This window comes from Trachinotus anak, unplaced genomic scaffold (assembly GCF_046630095.1).
Source record: "Trachinotus anak isolate AG129_WGS33_773 ecotype Australia unplaced genomic scaffold, CSIRO_AGI_Tana_v1 ptg000001l, whole genome shotgun sequence".
In the NCBI taxonomy this organism is placed as follows: Eukaryota; Metazoa; Chordata; class Actinopteri; order Carangiformes; family Carangidae; genus Trachinotus; species Trachinotus anak.
Window position 1 is genome coordinate 15,495,810 of NW_027273852.1, and position 20,943 is coordinate 15,516,752.

The 20,943-nt window shown below is 39.1% G+C and overlaps 1 protein-coding gene across 2 annotated transcripts in view; it reads left to right on the plus strand.

Annotated features, from left to right (window-relative positions):
* The first annotated feature begins 13,207 nt into the window (after nucleotides 1-13,207).
* The window catches only part of itga4 (integrin alpha 4), a 31,306-nt gene continuing 23,570 nt past the window's right edge, over nucleotides 13,208-20,943 (plus strand). The window contains exons 1-7 of one of the 2 annotated variants that reach the window (XM_071480177.1): nucleotides 13,208-13,903; nucleotides 15,354-15,554; nucleotides 16,150-16,268; nucleotides 16,758-16,858; nucleotides 17,263-17,395; nucleotides 17,915-17,982; nucleotides 18,431-18,563. In XM_071480177.1, the coding sequence (XP_071336278.1) occupies nucleotides 15,367-15,554; nucleotides 16,150-16,268; nucleotides 16,758-16,858; nucleotides 17,263-17,395; nucleotides 17,915-17,982; nucleotides 18,431-18,563 (742 nt within the window). In that variant the 5' untranslated portion in view covers nucleotides 13,208-13,903; nucleotides 15,354-15,366. The remainder of the gene's footprint in view (nucleotides 13,904-15,353; nucleotides 15,555-16,149; nucleotides 16,269-16,757; nucleotides 16,859-17,262; nucleotides 17,396-17,914; nucleotides 17,983-18,430; nucleotides 18,564-20,943) is intronic. The other variant, XM_071480167.1, reaches the window with a different exon arrangement.

Consider the following 20,943-nt stretch of genomic DNA (forward strand, 5'->3'; position numbering starts at 1 on the left):
TAAGTACTTATTTTAACCCAAATCATGATCTTTTTAACTAAGTTGTTTTTAAACCTTACCAAACCTTAACCATAGCGTTGACACAACATAAAACCAACTTGTTTTTTGCAACAGTGATTTGTATCAAAGGCACAAAATGCAGTTGTCCTGCTGAGACATCAGATCAGAAAACACTTTTGTGTTGCTGTGGATGGAAAATACAAACAGCGCATTTTGTTGTTTAATAAGGAGGGCTTGTTAAACCCTTTTCAACACACCACTGTTGTCACCACTCCTTTCAGTGTATCAGGAGCCAAATAATCACGTGCATGTGGCTCTTTTTGTATATGTCCTGTTATGTTTGAATGAAGCTGTAACATTTATGTAATGCACAGTTACTCCATGTGATAATGATGAAAAATCGTCATGTGTTAGTTGTAGCTTTAGTTTGGAGCCTCATTATTTAACTTAAGAGATGTTTCTCTCTGCAGGATGGACTGTTCCCTTTCTAAAACTTCAACAAGCTCATTATTTGACTTAAACATATAACATGCTGTGATTGGTTGAGGTAATGTGATTTAGTATTACTTAATCACATTTCAATACATGAAGATAATTGTGTATTTCATTTTAGCTTAGGAGACTTCAACTGTGTTCAGAAAAGACTGAGAGCTGTCAAAGTGTCTGAGTCACTGTGTGTAGTCATTTCCTCTGTGTGTGTGTGTGTGTGTGTGTGTGTGTGTCTGTGTGTGTGTGTGTGTCCGTCCGAAGGCATCTTTTTCAGTAACAGCTTGTGTTGCCTGTGGGACAACACACACACAGTATAACTGCTGCAGGCCTGTAGCTCATTACTGATTCAACATATGGCTACACACACACACACACACACAGAGTAAACAGTCTAATTCTTCTGATGTTGTCGTTAATTACTGTTGTATTGAAAAATAAGACCCTGTTCACTGCACTGGATTTATATTTGTTTCACATCTGGGACTCGTACTTCATTCTATGATCAGACTTAAGTTTTCAGTTTTCTATCAGGAAACAGTAGAAAGTGTTCATTTCATCTATGAAGATTATTTAGGTTATAGCACCGAGTCAAAAGCAGTTTCTCTTCTGATCTGAGAGGCTTCTTCAGTTCCCCTGGCTAGTGACAAGTCCCAAATATTTTTAACTTCCTTTTTTATTCGATCTAAATTTGGCATTTTTTCCATGTTTCCACCCAGGCTGTAACATCCACTCCCCTCACACTGCAGTCCTTGTCTCTTTAATGACCCTGAAATACTCTGACATAGCTATGGACTTAAACTGCTGCATAGAAAACCATGTTCACACAGGCATTGTTGGTCTATGTAGTCTGTACAGTCATATATTTGGAGCTGCATGGTAAAAAATATATCACAAAAAAATTATTGAAAATTGTGCATTGCACATGTCCTATGAGCAACAGTCCTCTGTGTAGGACATTATGTGTTTTCTCTGTACACAGCAAGTTGATTTAGGTATTATTTCATATCATGTGATCTCCTAATTGTCAATTCTGTTAGTATCTGCTGATGTTGATGTTTTTTTCAGAACTTGATGACAAAGACCTTGTAAGACCCAAATGTTGTACCAATACAAACTGTTAGGAGCTTACAAATTTCAGGGTCAACATTCCCAACACACACACACACACACACACACACACACACATATACATACATACAGCTTTTTGTTCACATGGATGTTCTCCTGAGTGCAGACAGGCAATGAAGTCGCAGCCAGGAGCCACCTTTAGACAGAGCCAGGCCTTCCCTTCTTTTATGCTAATCTAAGTTTCATATTTATTATACAGACATGAGCATGGTATCACTTTTCTCATTTAGGTCTCATTGTGAAAGCAAATTCCCAATTCCGATCTGTTCCACCTCTGAGACACCCTACAATCTGCCTTTTTTAAACCTACATGTGACAAGTTTCACCAGGATTACTCCAGTGGTGGAAAGCAACAAAGTACATTTACTCAAGTATCATACTTAAATACAGTTTTGATATACTTGTACTTAAGTTGAGTAATTCTTACGCTATTTATTTATTGATTAATTATTTCTATACCCACCTTTTCATGTGCAGCATTAAATATGTACACATTAATGCATTAGCAATACTAATCACATAATATATATTATTCTAAAATGGAGCAATCTGCACAGCAGGTTATTTTACTTTTGGTACTTTTGTTGCTTGTCATGCTGTATTTTGATGCTATTTCTAAAAACTCTGAATGCATGACTGAAGATTTCTACAATTTGGTATAGCTTTTATGACAGCTTCGCTTGTTTACACTAAACCAAACACAACCGGCATAATGCCGCCCCACTGTGTGATATTAGGCAGTATGTTGGCACTCAGGAATCAGAAGCCAGAGGTGTAATACAACAGTGTCAAGCGTGGCGAGGAGTAAAGGTGCAACATTACTGCCCTGAACAGGCAGTGTAAAAGGGGCTTAGTTTATTGCCACTAACCTTTCTTGAATCTGTCACAAGTTGGGTGTTAGTGAGGTCACCTGTGACACAGGTCACACTGCAGTCATGTCATGTCATGTTGTTCACACAAATCTAGGTGAGAATTGATGTGAAACCAAATGTGAAGGATGCAGGACTTGGCGTCAGACTCTTGTCCTTCCACCTCCAGGGTGAAGTTCTCTTTTGTTCCTGTCCATGCACAAATCCCCTCTGTGGCCATGTGCAAACTGACCGCGTACCGACACTGCAACTGCATGTTGTTGTTTTCTTGCGTTTGCTTCCTCGTTCTCCTTATCTTCAAAAACAATGGCAGCCTCTGTTTTTGCCCACTGCATGTGTTTTCAAAAGAGGTGGAAGAAATTTGAAACACACTTGCAGGCTGTGTTTAACTGTGACTAACTGTGAGATAGATGAAGTAATCATTACAATGACAACAGAACACACACACACGCACACACAGAGACACGCTCTGAGGCCTGATGGAACCAATTAGCAGACGTTATCATGGCCTGGAGACGTCACAAGCTGTTCAGACACCCCTACCCTCCCCTCCTCCCCAGAGGGGGTCTGTGAGTCTGTGAGAGGGAGAGACTGTGTGTGTTTGTGTGGGTGTGTGTGTGTGTCACTGCACATACATCACTGCTAAAATATTTACAGTCCTCTGTGCTTTACAGTTTATATTACTGACCTACATCCATCTGCGTGCATGTTTATGCGTGCGTGCGTGCGTGTGTTTGTGTGTGTGTGTGTCTGTGTGTGTGTGTGTGTCTGTGTGTGTGTGTGTGAGAGAAACAGAGGGAGCAAGAGAGAGAGAGATGTCATGGCTAACTGTTAGTGACCTCAGCCACAGGAACATGTCCATATAAGGCTGTAAACACACAGAGCTTCACAGTGTTGTTCATAGTTAAAATCAGACTGTTTTCTCTCGTCTGTGGCATCTTGCTATGAAACGATTTCAGCATCCATGTTGACGCTCACAGGTGAAACTGAGAACAATAGAGTTGCGACGTGGGAACAATTTTGGGCACCTTGGATCAGCATGAAATTGTCTGGGTTGAATCACGAGGACAAAAGATCAACAACTGTGTTTGAAAATATCTGGTTTGATTCTAAAACGACTGTAAAAGCCTCTGTACATAAAAACGTCAAGGGAGAAGTTAACCACGGCTCTCTTTTGGCAAGAAACATCCAATCACAAAGCAGTGAACTTAAATCTGTACAAATCTGTGTCAGATTCAACGAATTTTGACAAGCAAATTTGCATTGCATTGTTGACCTTTTCAGGAACTTGTGTTACACCATCCACTTATATCCACAGTAGGAACTGCCCCACACTGGAGGGATGGTTCACGGACATGAAGGGACAGGAGTCAGTGAGTGTGAACTTATTGTCCTGTTAGGGACCAAGTAGTTCACCAACTACCTCTGTGACTTCTCACTTGTCATCAAGATTGTATACCCACAAAGTCTGGTGTGCCACTGTAGGAGTGCCTGAGCCTTTAGTCACTCTTCAAACAGGCAACTACCAGCCAATCAGAAGCCAGTATTTTCTGCAATCGTGTCGCGGTGTGGAAAACTTAAATTAATAGAATCAAAAGGGGAAATGTGAATATAAATAATAAAAAAGTGCTTTCATCAGATGTGGTCAATAGTCCTGTGTGTGTGTGTGTGTGTGTGTGTGTGTGTGTGTGTGTGTGTGTACGCCGATGAATAAACAGTCATTTCCTTCCATTTTCAGTAATGTCAGCAGCCCCGCCCACAATTCCCCTGTCTCTTCTTGACCCCATACAGCCTGGTCCTCACACACATACACGCACACACACACACACACACACACACACACACACACACACACACACACAACTCTGAGATCAAAGCCATATCTGGATCTGATCGGAGTGATCTGTGATCAATTGATGCAGACACAGCAGGGATCACCACTCTATTAGCATACCACAGATAACACACACGTACAAACACATGCACACTCTTTTATCTGTGAATGAGTTTGTTTTCATGTGGAGCTCCATCAGCAGAGACGAAAAACAGTTACAGACCTACTATTTGTGTCTTTGTTGATGGTTGAAATGTATTTGGTTGTCTTGTAATAATAGTTTTCACATTGTTTTTACCAAACTGATACATTTTTATTTTGGAATTGATTTTGTTTTACAGTTGTTGGCAGTTTTAAGTGGAATGTGAATTAAATTATTTGCTGTAAACCCCCCTAAATTCATCTAGATTGAACTTAGTTTCTACTAAACTATACTTAACAATACTATTTTGAAAATAAACTAAAGAAAAACGAATCTACACAGCTAAAGTAAGCTAAACTCTAAAGCTAAAGTAAACCAGAAACTGCACAGATAAAATAAACCTAAAATCTCAACTCTACTGAACTACTATACTAAAGACAACTAAAATAAATTAACATCTAAACTAAAGTAAACAAGTATAATGAAGAAAACTTAACTTTAAACATCTAGATCTAAACCAAATACAACTAAAATAAACTGAACTGCAGTTAAACAACAACAGTTTTAAAAAATCTGTTAATTTCCTTTTGTTATTTTGGATAAACAGTGATTGAGGCAGAGTATTCTATATTATATATGTTGTCACTGACGTGCTGTGTGTTTGAATGGTCATGATGGCTCGCGGCTAACTGAGGATAAATTGTGGGCTGCTCTCTTGAGAAAGTTGTTGTTTCTCCACATAGGTAAAAACTGTGACACATCAGCTTTTGAGGAAGCTGTAAAACAGGAGAAAATGCTGATTCATCATGAAACAAAGATCACCCAACACATGAGTTTTCAGATTTATTTTCCCTGACGTGACAAAACTGATCAATCAAATTAGAAGTTATGCTGAAACGCAACACAAAGACTAGCTGACAACATGCGCCTACACACAGTTGTCAGTTTATTAGGGTACACCAAGCTAAAAGTAATGCAGTTTATTAAAACAGTATGGTAAGATATCCTAACTTCCCCATTCTCTGTTCCCATTTCAGTTGTTCAAACGACACAGAAGCACCAAGCCCCCCTTTTGGTTAATGTTACGGCCGGCAGTTTGAGTTATCTCAGCTTTGCTTCTGAGAAATCATGTTTTGTCCGTTATTATGACACGGCGGTCAGGTCTGGACTTGCTTCTTCTGTCGAGTAGTGACATGAGACCAATAAACACATGGGCACAGGGCTAATGGGAAATGAAGTTTGTTAAAGGTTGGTAAAAACATAAATGTTGAATAAACAACAATATTAGATCATTTACAGAAAACTGCTGTACTTAAACAGAAAGGCTGTGATGACAAAGTGCCACATTAGCAAGCCCTGACGTACTGACCCAAATGTAGGACAACCGTGATTGTAAGACAGCCAGCATCAGTGTTTGGGGAAAAAGACTTTTGGAGGATAGGAAACACTTTGGCTCTTGTCCTGTTGGGAAAGTTTCTCTGACATACCATTAATACAAGAAGAAAAAAGTTCTCATCCGTGCAGCATTTTCTATCGTGTAAGTAAAGAATGAAATGTGTTCATACGTAAAACCCACTTTAGTGTATGTTGTCTATCAGTCACATACTTACTCTGTCTTCTCAGGCTCTTCAAGTGGTCAAAATAATTTCCTAAGACAGTATTTTCCAAACAGTTTTTGAGCTCATCATATGTGACAGCTGTAATTCTTGGTTATTTGACAGATTTTCTGCAGTAAAGGCAATGGAAGACGAGATGAACAAATTTTCCACTGTCGTTAATAAAGTTCCTTTGTGGCAGCAAAACATGTGACAGGAGCCTTCAGAAACTCCTGTAGGTTTAACTAAACTAATGCAACACTTTGAGGGCCTATTGACTCTGAAAGACTTACTATAAATGGACCTGAAACCACTTGTTAGCCTTGCAAAATTGCTTTGAGTAAAGGCCTCAGGGGCAATCTGCAGCCTTCAACATTCATTGGAAATGTGTTAATCAGCTGTACATCAACACAAAGAGGATCCTGAATTGTAGTGCATTATGCTTGAAGGTGTTTCTATTACTCTGTTCTATTAATTTGTTCATCCTATCTTTATTAATGAGGATATGCTAAATAACAGAATCGAAAGCCCACATCTGGTAAGTAGTGGCACCGACAGCCCCGGCTTACCAAATCATTATATTATGATCACATCATTTGACAAAATCAACATACATACAGGTTAATGACAATATCTATGTGATTGGCTATACAGACATTTAAAATTAGTTTTAACAGAGAAAGTTGTAACACACAGCTGCCCATCCCTACGTCATCATTTTGAAAGCTCTGTTTGGGTAAGAAAATGCTGCTGTAGTTTTGATTTGGGGCTGAAACTGTGAGAAAAATGTATCTGGTTTTGTCTGCACTTATTTTCAGCTCTGTGAAGAAAAAGAGGGAAATGAAAGAGAACAGAGGAAGTGTCATAGCTGTTTGCCACACCAAATTCAAACTAAGACACATAAAATTAGTACATGATGATGGCATGAATTAGTACGGTACACACCTGCTGCTCTATGTGCATGTGAATGGACGTGAGTTACTGGTTATTCTGTCTTAACTGGTCTTATCAGTCTCTTTCAGGGCAGCAGTTTGCTTTGTAGAAAATCAGAGTGAGAGCTTTCACCATTTGTCTCAACATAGCAGTTTATCTGTTTCACATCTCCTGTACTGTCTGCTGCGACCTCTGACCTCTGACCTCCTAATTGCTGGCTGAGAAGAGGTTCACAGTGACCTCAGTGGTCCCATCACACATCTTAAAGGATGCTATTACTGGTAGCAAGAACACAGCAGTCGTGCTGGGAGTTTCCGATGCTATTTTGTTTTGATGTATTGGGTGCAGACCTGTAAATGTATTGAGTATTTTGAGAATTGTGTGTTACATAAAGCTGATTACTTATGAAATCAAGTGTTTTTACCAAACTTACTGAAATAACACTGGGTAATGTTACATGTGGATTGGTACAGTAAAACAAAACTATACCACTTCATGTATGTTGTGTTATAACAGTAGCAGAAATAATAAATGACCTGGAGATCATAAAAAGAAGTTCAATTTCAATTGAAATGCAAAACAGTTATTAACACTAACATTAATGGCAGTTCTAGTTGTATGGCACACTGGGCATAACAAAAAAAACAAAAAAAACAGGTCCAGTCATTTTTAGACATTTGAATGTATATACTGTTGCACACCTTAAATAAGACACACATATTTTAAATTGCACAACTGCCATCTAAAGCCTGACCTTTCTTGCTTTCCTTGATGCAAAGTCATCAATTACATCATCACATGAAGTCTGCCCAGAAATTGTATGGTTAACACTGATACTGTACTGAAATAGAAGTGCACTATTTTGGAAGGCTGGTGGTCAAGCTACCTTACCCCACTCCAAAGCTCTCAAGCAGTCTCTTCGGCATTCATTGGCATACAGGCTACAGTTTGGTATGCGTGGGAAATGTCGAGGGCAATGAGTCTGTACAAGAGCTGGTATCTGCAGCAGCCAAGTTGAGTTGAGTATATGGGATCAATGTGTTTGCAGTATTGAACAGTGTCAGCACTGAGCTACAGAAGGCCCGGAGGGGAAGACACATCAATTAGTCACCTACCACATTGCTCAAAGCTAAAGTTTAGTACAGGACTGAAGTGAGTTTGTAAGAGTATTTAATGTTGTAATGCTTTTATTTATATGGGTGGCAGTTAATTTGATGACATGTAAAAGCCTAGTAGGCGACTCTGAGCTGTGTTAAACAACTAACATGTTCTCACTGAAAGTTTTGTCACCCTTGTCATTACTGAATCACTCGTGTAATGGCAGTTCATAAAAACTTTTTTACAAAGCCAACAGTACCTGACCATTCACTAAAACCCTCCCCAAAACCGTGATGGTCGTGTCAGATCAGGTCTGTAAAGCTTTCATTTCTCCGCATGTTGAAGCAGTGTATATGGTGCTGTAGTAAGACAGATACCTGGGATATAAACTGTTTGGTTGCTGGCGTCTTTCTAAACCAAAAAAAAAAAAAAACAAGAGCAGAAATATAAAGAATGGATTAAACAGTGTATTTGTCTGTTCTGATGTAGCATGGCCAACTAACTACATTACAAACTGCAGTTGTAATTGGCCAAGGAGCACATCATTAACTAGCAACATTAGTTTGTGGGGCTACAAAAAAAAAAGTTCACGATTAGCATATCCACTGTGGCAAACATTAGTGACTCTGTCCTGCTGTTTATTGGATTTGGGGAAGTTAAAACTTAACAAACCCTGACTAACAATACTAGGAATAGTACAAGTGAATGCCCATCCCACCCACCAGACCTGCGCCACTGAATAGCTAGTCATTTCCAATGATTACCAAAGAAACAAGGAGCAACTTAAATATTAAGGGGTTAGATTCTCTGCTTCCACAAATGCCAAATTACATAGAACTTCGGAGCAGACCCTTGGAGAAGAAGCTAACTTTCCCAGCAGTGTTGTTGATGCTCCTTGTCTAATTCTTGGTCATGTATAGATTAATTTAGTCCATAAATCTGTTTCTTCCAACAAGTCTTAACATCAGATAACATTATTATCAGAGACAGAATATAACAGAGTCCTATGCTTCTTAGAGATTGTTGAATCAGATTTTGCATCATCTTTTACATTATCATTAGGTTTTCATTTATTTATGGAAAATGCAGTACATTAAATCAAACCCCTCACTTCCACTTTTCATCTAGTTTTAGTTTTGTCAGTGGATGTCTTTCGTCGCAGTTTTCATTGCCTGAAGTAAGACTGCTTAGTGTATGTTTCATCTCTGATTGGCTGGCAGGTGTCTATCAGAATCACAGTACTAAATCAGTTCTCAACATACACCATTTTAAACAGTGGGTGATGATAGCAACAGCACTGATGCTTCAGACTCCATTAGCAGTTAACTGACTGGTGAAACTAATCTCACCATGGGTTAAAGTGATTAAAACACAGCTTGTCTTTGTTCATCTTGTCAGTGGATGTGATACAAAAGACAAACTACCAGGTGTTCTGATATTAGACAATTACCAACTCAGAGGAGGAAACGTCTTTTTTTTTTAACAATATAAGGACACTCAGAGTGTGTGGGAGGTTGGGAACAGTAGCTGGTCAGATTCCAACATAATAACTGCAGGGTTAGTAACAGGAAATACCAACAAACACTCAGTGAATGTGTATGTGTATATGCAGCGCAGAGTTCCTGTCCGATATTTACCCAAATGGTCTGTCTGCTCCATAACTGTCTTTCCGTCTGGAACTATTTTGGATAAAATGAGACTGGTAGCTCATGTAGTAGTTATATGGTGTTGAGTAGAGATCAGTGTTTTCTTTACCCACTCAAGAGTGTTGAAATTTTAAAAGAAAATATTCTGCCTCTTTTCTTTGTGTCTCTCTGGTTTATTTACTGATTGAAGGCCTGGAGTAAATCACAGGGCGGTTTGGTTCTTCATTGACTCATTCAGGACAAATATTCTTCCCCAGAACTTAAACTTAACACAGTTAAGGCCAGCTGTACATCACTTCATGGTTCAGACTACTTATAAAGTCACCGTTTATTGTGTCCAGTAACCGTTTGGCTCTCATGAAGTAGTCCTTCTGTAGGGAATATTTACAGCTGGATGAATCATTTGATTAATTGATAAAAGATCACTACAGATGAACTGAAAGAAGAGAAGAACTTAGAATAACATAGTGATGCATGATTATGACATTCTGCTGCTGGACAGTACATCTTTACTTTATAATCATGTCTCAGTTGCTCTGACTGTTGAGCTTTATGGGGAGTTTTTGATGCCTTGGTAACCAACAGACAAAATAACACAAATGACATTGTAGCTGTATGAAGCTGCACATACTGTATGAAGAGTGGTGCATAATTGTGCCTTATTTGCTCTGACTGCTGAGCCTCTTGGGGAGTTTTTTGTTCACTTGGTAACCAACAGACAAAATAACACAACTGACAATATACATGCAAGTGGCTGTATAAATCTGTACATACTGTATGAACAGCGGTGCCTTGACCTAAATGCTAATTTCAATTTGCTGTGTAACCTTTATTTAATCAGTTAGTCTTGTTGAGATCAAGATCTCTTTTGCTAGAGAGACCTGTGCACGGAAGATGAAAAGAAAGACAAGTTAGACAAACTAAAATGACAAATACATGCAGTTAGCTTAGCCAGATATAACAAAGGCTTCACAGCATCATAGACAATCCCAGACATCAGTAAATAAAAATTTCGCAAAAGTTCAGTATTTACTTATGTAAGGGGAAACTACAGTTAAACAGACCTGACATCTGGTCAAGTGAGCAGTGGGTTTAACGTTTAGAGAAGTGATACACTGAGGCAGATTTTTGAGGAGAAACAATACAGATAAGTTTTCTTCTTGTTACCAGTGAGGACTAGCCTACTTTTTGACAGTGATAAGTATGATTTCTCCTGCAATGAACCTGGAATACAAGTAAAGGACATCTCTGTAGTCTAGCGCAGACATGATGGCTGACTGTACCATCATTTTCCTGTGAGATATGAGTGTTAACATGCTCACAATGACAAAGCTAACATGCCGATGTTAAGAAGATGTATAATGTTTAGTCTTAACCATTTTGGCTAAGACACAGAGAGTTACTCAGATATGATTTCCAGATCATTTCACTGGCACCTGAAACATGACCTGACCTCCACTTTGGTCCACGATGAAATAACAGCAGCTATTGTAATGAAAATAATTTCAATGAAATTTAGTATAAACATTTCACTCACTATACACTATGTACTATTTATTTTATCTGAGTATCCAGAGCGTGTCTAAGTGTGAAATATAAGCAGTATATAGTCACTTCAAAATTTCCAACAGTGATTAAAAAGCAATAAAAGCAGTGATTTGAAAACACTGATGACGAAGAAATGAAATGACAATGATTCAAGTGTCTGAGGTCTGTCCTCCTTTTTGGAGTAGTGAATAAGCACATGAGGGAGTAATTTCAGATGCATCTTTTGTTTTACTACTTGATATAACACAGCGCTGTATTCAGTTTGAAATCTGCCTTATAGATTCAACTATTTTGCTGGATGACCTTGCTTTTGTTTTTTTGGTACAGCCCTCTGCATCAAGTGCTAATGTAGGTCTTCATACTGTCACAAGTGTGACTTCAGATGACCAGGATGACAGATCACATGACAGCGGTGATGTCACATGACCTCATGACCTCTTGCTTGTCATTTATGGTCAAGCAGTGATGGCAGAAGTACTCAGATGTTTTACTTAAGTAAAAGTTGCAATACACAGTGTAGAAATACTGCTTTCAAAATATTGATGTATCGGCTTCAAAATATACTTCAAATACTAAAGGTAAAAGTATACATCGTACAGAATGGCCCATTTCAGAATAATGTATCGTATATTATTGGATTATATCAATGATGTATTCCTGTGTACACAGCTGGTAAATTTAATTAGTTTACATAGTGCTGGATAGCTTGTGACTTTTCCTCAGGGGATCAATCATTTTTTATCTTGTTTTAACCTGTAATAAAACATCATTATTTATTTGTTGTTACTTTTTATTAATCTGAATCTGCAAATTAATTCAATTTATCAGATAGCGGTGGAGTAAAAAGTACAGTATTTGCCTCTGAACTGTGGTCAAACAGAAGTATGAAGCAGCAAAAAATGAAAAAAATTTACTTTGTTATGTTCCACCACCGTGGTCCAGTCTCACATCTGTCACATCTGTACAAGGTGTACAACAGATCTGTACAACACAGTCTGACTGATATTTACAAGGGGTGCAGCAGTGAAGGTAATAGTGGAACCCAGGAGCCCAACTTTAGACTATAGTAGTTATTTGTACAAATATTTGTGCAGTAGGGAAATTCTGGTAGCCATGATATGGAACTATATGTAAAAGTATGTTAAAAAAAAGTATTCCCCAAATGCACAATAAATAGTGAACATACAGTTGGGACTGAGAATCTAAAACCACTTTGCCATTTGCTTGAATGGGAAAGTGGTGGTTGACTATTTCTAAAATGATATCAGAGTATCTGCATGTCCATCATCATCCTCCTACTAAGGACGACAGACACAGTGAGTCATTTTCAGCAGTTTACACTATTGGTAACAGTATCATAAAGTAGTCCTCTACATTATATATAATGTACACTATTATTTGAATTATTATCATTTTATATACTTGTAATACAAATTATATCTCAACTGATTACAAAGTAATCAGTTGAGATATAATAAACTATATTAGTATAGTTTATGATTAGTTTACCATAAGGGTTTGATGGGTTTTATTGATGGAAATAAACCCTCAGCAGCATCAGACATAGTTGGAAACTAAACCACCTTAATTTTGCAAGTAACAGTTTTATAATTTTATCATGAAATACAGTGAAGCAGTAATGTCTTACTGTTCTATGCTCAGGGTATAATGAAGAGTTAATACTGGGATGTAAATTATGTTTTGTAATATTCTTAAAATTCACAGTGAAAGCTCATCACTGTAATGACAGTAAGTAGAGTAAAGAAACAGAAATATACTGATGTTTTAGATTGTACCAACCATTTTAAAATTCATTTAAAATTAGAAAGGATTACCATGATCAGAACTGCAGATGAATGGGCTCCCACTTGTTGACGAAGTTATTGGTATAGGTGTGGCAGTGGGTTATTAAACGGGAGACTTCATATGTACTGGACCTAGATTTTCCTTCTACACCACTGGATGTTTATTGTGTTGTTTGTTGTTTGTTGTTAGTTTCTGAAGCAGTATCCTGTAGTTGTTGAGTATGTGTGTGTTACAGCGTTCAGACAGTAAAATCTGATTACAGCCACAGGCTCCATTCACACTATAGTGATAACTGAGGAGGAAACACCCGAACACACACACACACACACACACACACACACGAAGCGGCGTGCACTCAGTTAAGGCGGACATTGTGAGAGTGAAAAGGAAACACCGTTACACACACACACACACCCACACACACACACACACACACAGGGAGGGAGGGTCCCCGCTCGCTCAGCTCTCAGTTCCATTGACTTCTTCAGAAACTCAGATGAAGTTTAGTTTTTACTGGTTATTCTCTTCAGTCCATCTTTAGCTTTTCGCCTCTTTTAGCTTCTTTTAGCTTCTTTTAGCCTCTTTTAGCTTTTAGCTTCATCCCTGTCAGAAGTCCCGGGGACTCGCGCGCTGCTGCCTCGCGCTGATGGACAGCCGGTCCACGCGCTGCTCGGTGAACCGCGCGGAGCTTTAACTGGGACCGAGAGGCTCTGCCGGGCTCCTCTGAGGCCAAGCCCCGGTCCTGTCTGCCCGGTACTGAGCGGACATCTGGCCGGCACCGCCTGGACCCACTCGGGACATCCGCTGTGTGAACGGTACCGTGACCTCCCGTTAGTTCAGCCCGGCGGTCAGAGAGTTAACAAGTCATGAAAAGTTTTCACTTAGCGAACATTGTCTTCTTCGTCCGTTTCAGGGCTGTTAGATCAAAAAGAAGTTATTTGGATAACTTGCTTATAGAAGATAAGTTTGTGTTGTTTTTTACAGACAGAACCATTGAGTGGTTAATCGGAATAAATCTGTAAAAACTATGATGAATAAATAATCCTTACTCTCCCAAAATGCTAAGTTTCTAGACTTCTTATTAGACTTCTATTTATTCTTGTAGTAGTTTTATTTATCTTTATTTTTTATTTTATTTCTTTACTTTCTTTTTTTTTTTTTTTTTTACAGGGCTGTACCTAAAGGTTTGGGGGCCGTGGGCAGTTTATTGTCAGTCAGTGTGTCCTGCTCACTTAATCCGTCTGGTTCAACATCAAAGTAGATCTGAAACAAACATTAGTCAGCCACTATTCTGATAATCGATCAATCGTTTCAATTTTTCAAGCAAAAATAGTGAAAATATGCCAAAAATGTAAGACATTTGAAGATGTGAGACCCTGAATTTTCTTTTGACATGTTGTGAAGCCTAAATGAGATTAATTTCTCCTGTCTGGCAATAATAATAATAACAACAACTCACTTTGTACAACACTTTTCAAGCCCAAAGTTCTTCTAAAAATAGGCTACAGAGAATTAGGCAGAACAAATGTGAACAAACACATTTTGAATTAAAAACTAATGACATTTAATAAAATACTTAACAACAAAAACTGAATGAGTTAAAGCGCTGGTTAAACATTTTGGGGGTGTTATGGTTGGACAGAGCTAGGCTACCTGTTTCCCCCCTAAGCTAAGCTAACTGGCTGCTGGTGTTAGCTTCATATTGAAATACAGATATTAGTGTGGTATCAATCACCTCATATTACTCGTGAAAGGATGGTAAATTTGTCCAAAAACATTCCTATAAAATATAAGAGAAGTTCTCTTATTGTCTGACAGTGTGATATATATATTTTTGATTGTCAGTTTACTACTCGATTAATTGACCAATCTTTGTCGCTCTAATACCATGTATTTTCTGGTTTAGCTCCTTTTCACTGAGTGAAATACTCAAATCTTAGGCTCCATGTTTTTATGGCCGCTCCATTCCACCAAATATAAATATTCTTGATGTTTTGTGAATCTTTTTACACCTGTCTCCGAAATTCATCCTGATTTTTGTATATCTGTAAACTTCTATCATTACATACTGTATTATATGTATTTGTACACTGTAGGATCTTCACTAGACTTTAGTTTAAAGTTATGTGAATTTGAACAGAATTTAGACAGTCAACATTATAGTTTATAAAGATGGAGATGGAAACACCAGCAGCTGATGGTTCTTGTTATTCCTCTGGATTTACAGTTCTGATTGTTGATTTGTGTCTCTTTGGTGTCCTGCAGTTTGTCCTCCATCATGTATTCCTCAGCCGTCAGCGTTTGTGTGCACTGCAGTCTTGTACTGGTCCTGATACTGGTCCTGGTGCTGGTCCCTCCTGCAGCAGGATACAATCTGGATCAGGACCACAGTCTGGAGTTCAGCGGCTCGCCGTCCTCCATGTTTGGATACTCAGTCCTGCTGCATCGCCACAGAACTCATAACTGGTGTGGATATATACTGCTCATCTGATAATGACCTGTGATTGACCCTTTGTTCATGTGCTATTGAGACTCTATTGATCTAATATTGACCCCATGTTGTTGATTAATCACCTGTTCTATTGATCCTGTGTTGATCTGTCAGTGATCCTATATTGATCTGCTGTTGGATCTTTTTTGATCTGCTTGTTGATCCTCTGTTGATCCTTTATTGATATTGTCATGTTATATTTAATGTGTTATTTGAAACGTCTGGAAGTCTGCACTTGATGATCTCACCAATGGTGCATGTTGGCAAGTGGCCAATCACTGCTCACATCCCCCATCACAGAAAATAATGTTGTTGTTATCGTAACGGGCGGAACTGTCTCTGGGCATTATGGGTGTTAATGATGAATCTCCTCAGTCATGAATTTTGACCTTAACAATAAATGACTGCTCCGATTATAGATCTGTAGAGATCAGTGATCTGTGTGAGTGTGCGCATGCTAATTACACAGTTTTTGTCAATGACAGAAGCTCTTTGATGCTTTGCACACTGATGCTATTGAGGCACTGACCAGACAGACAGATCCTGTCTAACTCACTCTCTCTCCCTCAGGTTGGTGGTTGGAGCTCCAGTAGAAAACTCAACCTCCAATCCGTCGGTTCAGTCTCCAGGAGCTGTTTACCGCTGCAACATCACTGCTGAGTCTCAGCGCTGCCACCTCATGCCTGCTGGTGTGTTTCTATCTGTGTGTGTTTCTGTATCGTTAAAATCTTTTCCCCTGCATTTGAAAGACTCGTGGAGGTCGTGTTCAGACCGACTTTCCAGTGAATACTTTTTCAGAGTCATCCATTGCCGTCTGATGAGCCATCAAACTCATTACTCATCTGTTACGCAGAGCAAACTTTGGGGATCACTGAAGCAATGCGTCCACACCACAAGCCCTCTTTAGTTTTTTGGATGCAGTGTTGTTGGTTTGGCCACAGCTAAACACATACTATAAGATATTACAAGACGTTTGTGCCCTTAATATGAAATATTTAGGGCACAAACCTCTGGTCTTGCCTGTGAGATATATCCATGGGGCCTAAACTGTCTACTATTTAACAGTATGAGCTGGTCAGTCGTGGCCTTTAACAGTAAAGCACAACTGAATAACCTGTGAAGGCTGCATATGTGTAACAGCGTAAACAGTTGAAATAATTTGTGTGGTGTGTGTGCAGGTGTGCTGAACTGCGGGAAGACATGCGAAGCAGAGAGTGATCACCAGTGGCTTGGAGTCAGTCTGTCCAGACAACCTGGAAACAAAGAAGGACACATCATGGTAAACACAGTTTCTCACCTGAGACGTTAAAGATTTCCATGTCTGAGAGGAGCGTTTAATTTAATGATTGGGCAAAGCTTTTACAGCACCAACTGCCTCCTCACTGCGATCATCTCTATTACACACTGACTGAAAGATTATTGCAGGGGTAAAATAAACACACAACAGACACACACACACACACACACACACACACACACACACACACACACACACACTCACTCACACACACACACACACACACACACACACACACTCACACACTCACTCACACACACACACACACACACACACACACACACATAGAGTCTCTGTCATGGGAACAACAACTGCTGCTAACTTGTGATTGTGTTATTGACAGTAATGAATCCATGTCACATGTTGTTGCGTGTGTGTGTGTTCAGGCATGTGCGCACCGCTGGAAGAACGTCTTCTACTCAAAGAAGGACAGTCAGAACCACAAGCTGCCTAATGGAGTCTGTTATCGCTATGGCAGCGACCTGAGTCACGGCCGACCCATGATCCCCTGCTATAGAGGTACACACAGACACACACATTAAGTACTGGGACAATTTTTGTTGTCTCAGAGCTCCACATTATATCTGAAAAGAAAAAAAGTGGTTTTATCACTGGTGTGTGAGAGGAGCCTTTCTTGATAATTGCCCAAATTCAGCAGACAAATGATAATGCAAGGTAACATCGCTAAATTAGCTCGCCTAGCCAGAACTACTTTGTTGATCCTGGAAATTGCCTCAACATTGTCATGTGATTCATTGTTATAATAAAGATATCAATTATAGCTGCTTTAAACAATGTGTCACTATTCAGATGCTTAATGACTGCAAAAATGAAGACCCCTCTGCAGTTTGATGCAGACACTTGTGAGGACATTCTCGCATTTTTAAATTTGATATTTTAACTAGCCCTCACTTCTCTTGTGTGTGTGAAAGCAGCAGCTGTTCAGCTGCAGAAGGAAATGATTTGGATGTTATCTTATATTTGTTTGTTCACCCTCACCTCTCAACATGTCTGTTTGTCTCGGTCTGTCCCTTGCAGACCATCAGCGGAAGTTCGGTGAGGATTATGGGTCATGTCAGGCCGGTATTTCCAATTTCCTGACAGAGGTTAGTAACACACAGGCAACAAACTTCTTTAAAAGCCTGTTTTGTTCACTGGTTTCACGAGCAGACTGAATGTGATCTGTCACTGCTGTCTTATTCATAACTCCAGATGTGTATCATGTTTTTGGCAGAGCCAACAGAAGCCACGTGCTTTCCTTGTTCCTCCTAATGCTGTCGAAACTAAATGTAGAAATTTACTTTCACCATTTTAGAAAAGAGAACAAGATCTGTCAGTTTCCTGCGAAAACTCACAACTTCAATTTTAAAGTAACACGTTACAGAAACTGCATTTGTGATATTCTGTATATTCTATATCTATATATTATATTTTGTGATATTCAGAGATATGTCACATGTATGATATAGAAATAATAGAGCTTAAGTAGAGATGTAGGGCACACTGTATGCTGGAGACTCTGAAATCTGTGATTATCTCTCTCTCATCCCTCAGGATCTGATCATCATGGGGGCCCCAGGGACGTCCTATTGGATGGGTTCAGTTCTGGTCTTTAACACGTCCAGTGGAGGGATGTCAGTGTACCTTGATGATGACACTGGATCAGTCAGCTTTGGAAGCTACCTGGGTAGATGATACACCTGCCACTACTACCACTATACCACTATATCTGTCCTTATACCTACTGTAGCCACTGCTGGTACTACTTCTGCACTATAGCTACATGCAGGTACTGCCAATACTGTATAGTTACCACTACTGCCACCAAAAAACAACCACTACCTGGGTAAAAAATACACTTGCTACCATTGGTACTGTTGACCGAAAGGATGGATGGATGGATGGATGGATGGATCCTAAGCGCTTTCCAGATGTGGCTTATGTAACATTGCTGGATTCCTCATTTATGGAAAGAGATATGTAGTTGGCATGATATCTAGCACTTGCTGCACAAGGGGAAGGAATATTATTACTGGAGAACAGAGTTGAAAAGTTTAATGATGTCAAAGAAACATCGCTCACACACTGCATCACTGAAATATTTTATAACTTATTTTGACATTAAAGCCTTAATTAATGACCACCCAAAGAACACTCATCCCCAGTTCTCTCTGGTTAATTACTGAATAAACTTAATTGTCACTTAATTAAGTGAAGGACAGGTTAAGAATGATGCTGCCTACTTTATGAAGTCAAAAGTTTTGTCAGTATATGAACAACCACAGATTGTTGTTGGTTCTTTTCTTGTTTGAAGATATGTCTGTTTCATGTGAAAGGGGCCTTATTAATAGCAATGAGGAGGCCTTGTTTTTTCATGCAGTGCTAATCTCGTAACACAAGTTACCGCAAATGCAAACCAAACTTTTCTTGGTGCTTCATGTTAAAATCCGTCACCAGGAGTCTTATTGTGAGTCACTTATATGATGGGTTATGCATTTGCCTTTGAGATTAAGTGGTGCTTTATTGGCAGTGCTATTGTAAAATAAGTGTGGTATACTCCACAAGATTTGGATGTATTTAGCACATTTGGTCAGCAGATCATTTGAAATTTTGCAGGGAGAGATGTTACAAGAAGAAATAGCTACATTGAGAAAAGCTAAAATATAGATTTCATCAATGTAAACATCTTTTACTATTCCATGTTGTGCAGTGAAAAACTATTTGCTCTGTCAGCCTGACTTAAATGATTGCTGTTGCTTATGACTCAGCTCTACATGACTGTTGCCACCCCATATTGGTTGGATGATGTGGAGTGATGGGGCAGAGAGAGGACAGAAGTGAGAACAGAGAGAACACGGGTTTTCTTGGTGTGCATGAGGTACTTATCTCAGTTTCAAACAAAGCTCTGATGCTGTGGAAAATAATGTTAGAAACAGCTGCAGCTGTGCTGTTTCTTTTTTATCTTGCTACAGTGTTGTTGTACAGGGATTCTTTCTCCTACCTGACTCTTTGTCCTGAACATGTTATCTGAAGGTCTGCAAGTTTTAAAAGGCATTACAGTTAGACAGTATTAAAAAGGTATTAAAAAGTCTTACATTTATTTAAAAAAGCCTTAAGCATTTTCTCCTGGCTACTGTAGGCAGTAATGTTTTGTATCTGACTTTGAGCTGTCGGGAGAGATGTTACATACAGATACCTACAGTGGGGTCCAAAAGAATCAGACCATTTTCCCATTAATGGGAAAGTGAGAAAGTGGTCTCATCTATAAATACATGTATAAACAAAGTGGGATTGTTTTGACAGTGGACTGCACACAGGTCAGTCAGCACCATTAGACCTGTGGCACACACGGTCACTGCTACCAGCTACAGTAGCTAGGAAGCTCTTTGTCTCATGGGCAAGTGTTGATTTTTTAGCAAAAACATACTGATTAATCATTGTTAATTAGTTCATCCAGCTATCCACCCATTTTCTGCTGCTTATATGGGTCCAGACTACATTAATTTAATGAACTACATCAATAGGTATTATAATTGGAGTCTCTGTTGTCCCTGCTGTTGTTCATCACACTTTTATAGTTTAGCCAGTGTGATTGTGAAACAGACACTAAATTACATTTTATATGGTATTAAAATGGTCTTAAAAAGTCTGAAATTTAACTTCTTGAATGCAGCAGAAACCCTGTATAAAAAACTAAAGAAGCATTTTTTTTCTTTATGACATGAACTGAATCACTATGAAACCTTGACTTCTCAGTATATGTTCTGAACAAACTCAGCAGGAAGTTTAGCAGAGAGGTGTGATGTTCTGGAGCTGAATGTGTTTTCTTCTTTGTATCTCTGCTCAAAGAAAACACCTGTTGTTACCATGTCAGAAAAGACACAAAAGGGCACAGTACAGCAGCTCAGACAGCAAAATGTGGGCTCTTCAGTTATGATCAGAGAGGAAGCTGCGAGCATGTGTGTCTGCAGTACTTTAACTCACTGATCAACACAAACCACCAGAAAGTAATTGGTTTGGTGAAAGCCCCCCCCCCCCCCCCCCCCCACACACACACACACACACAC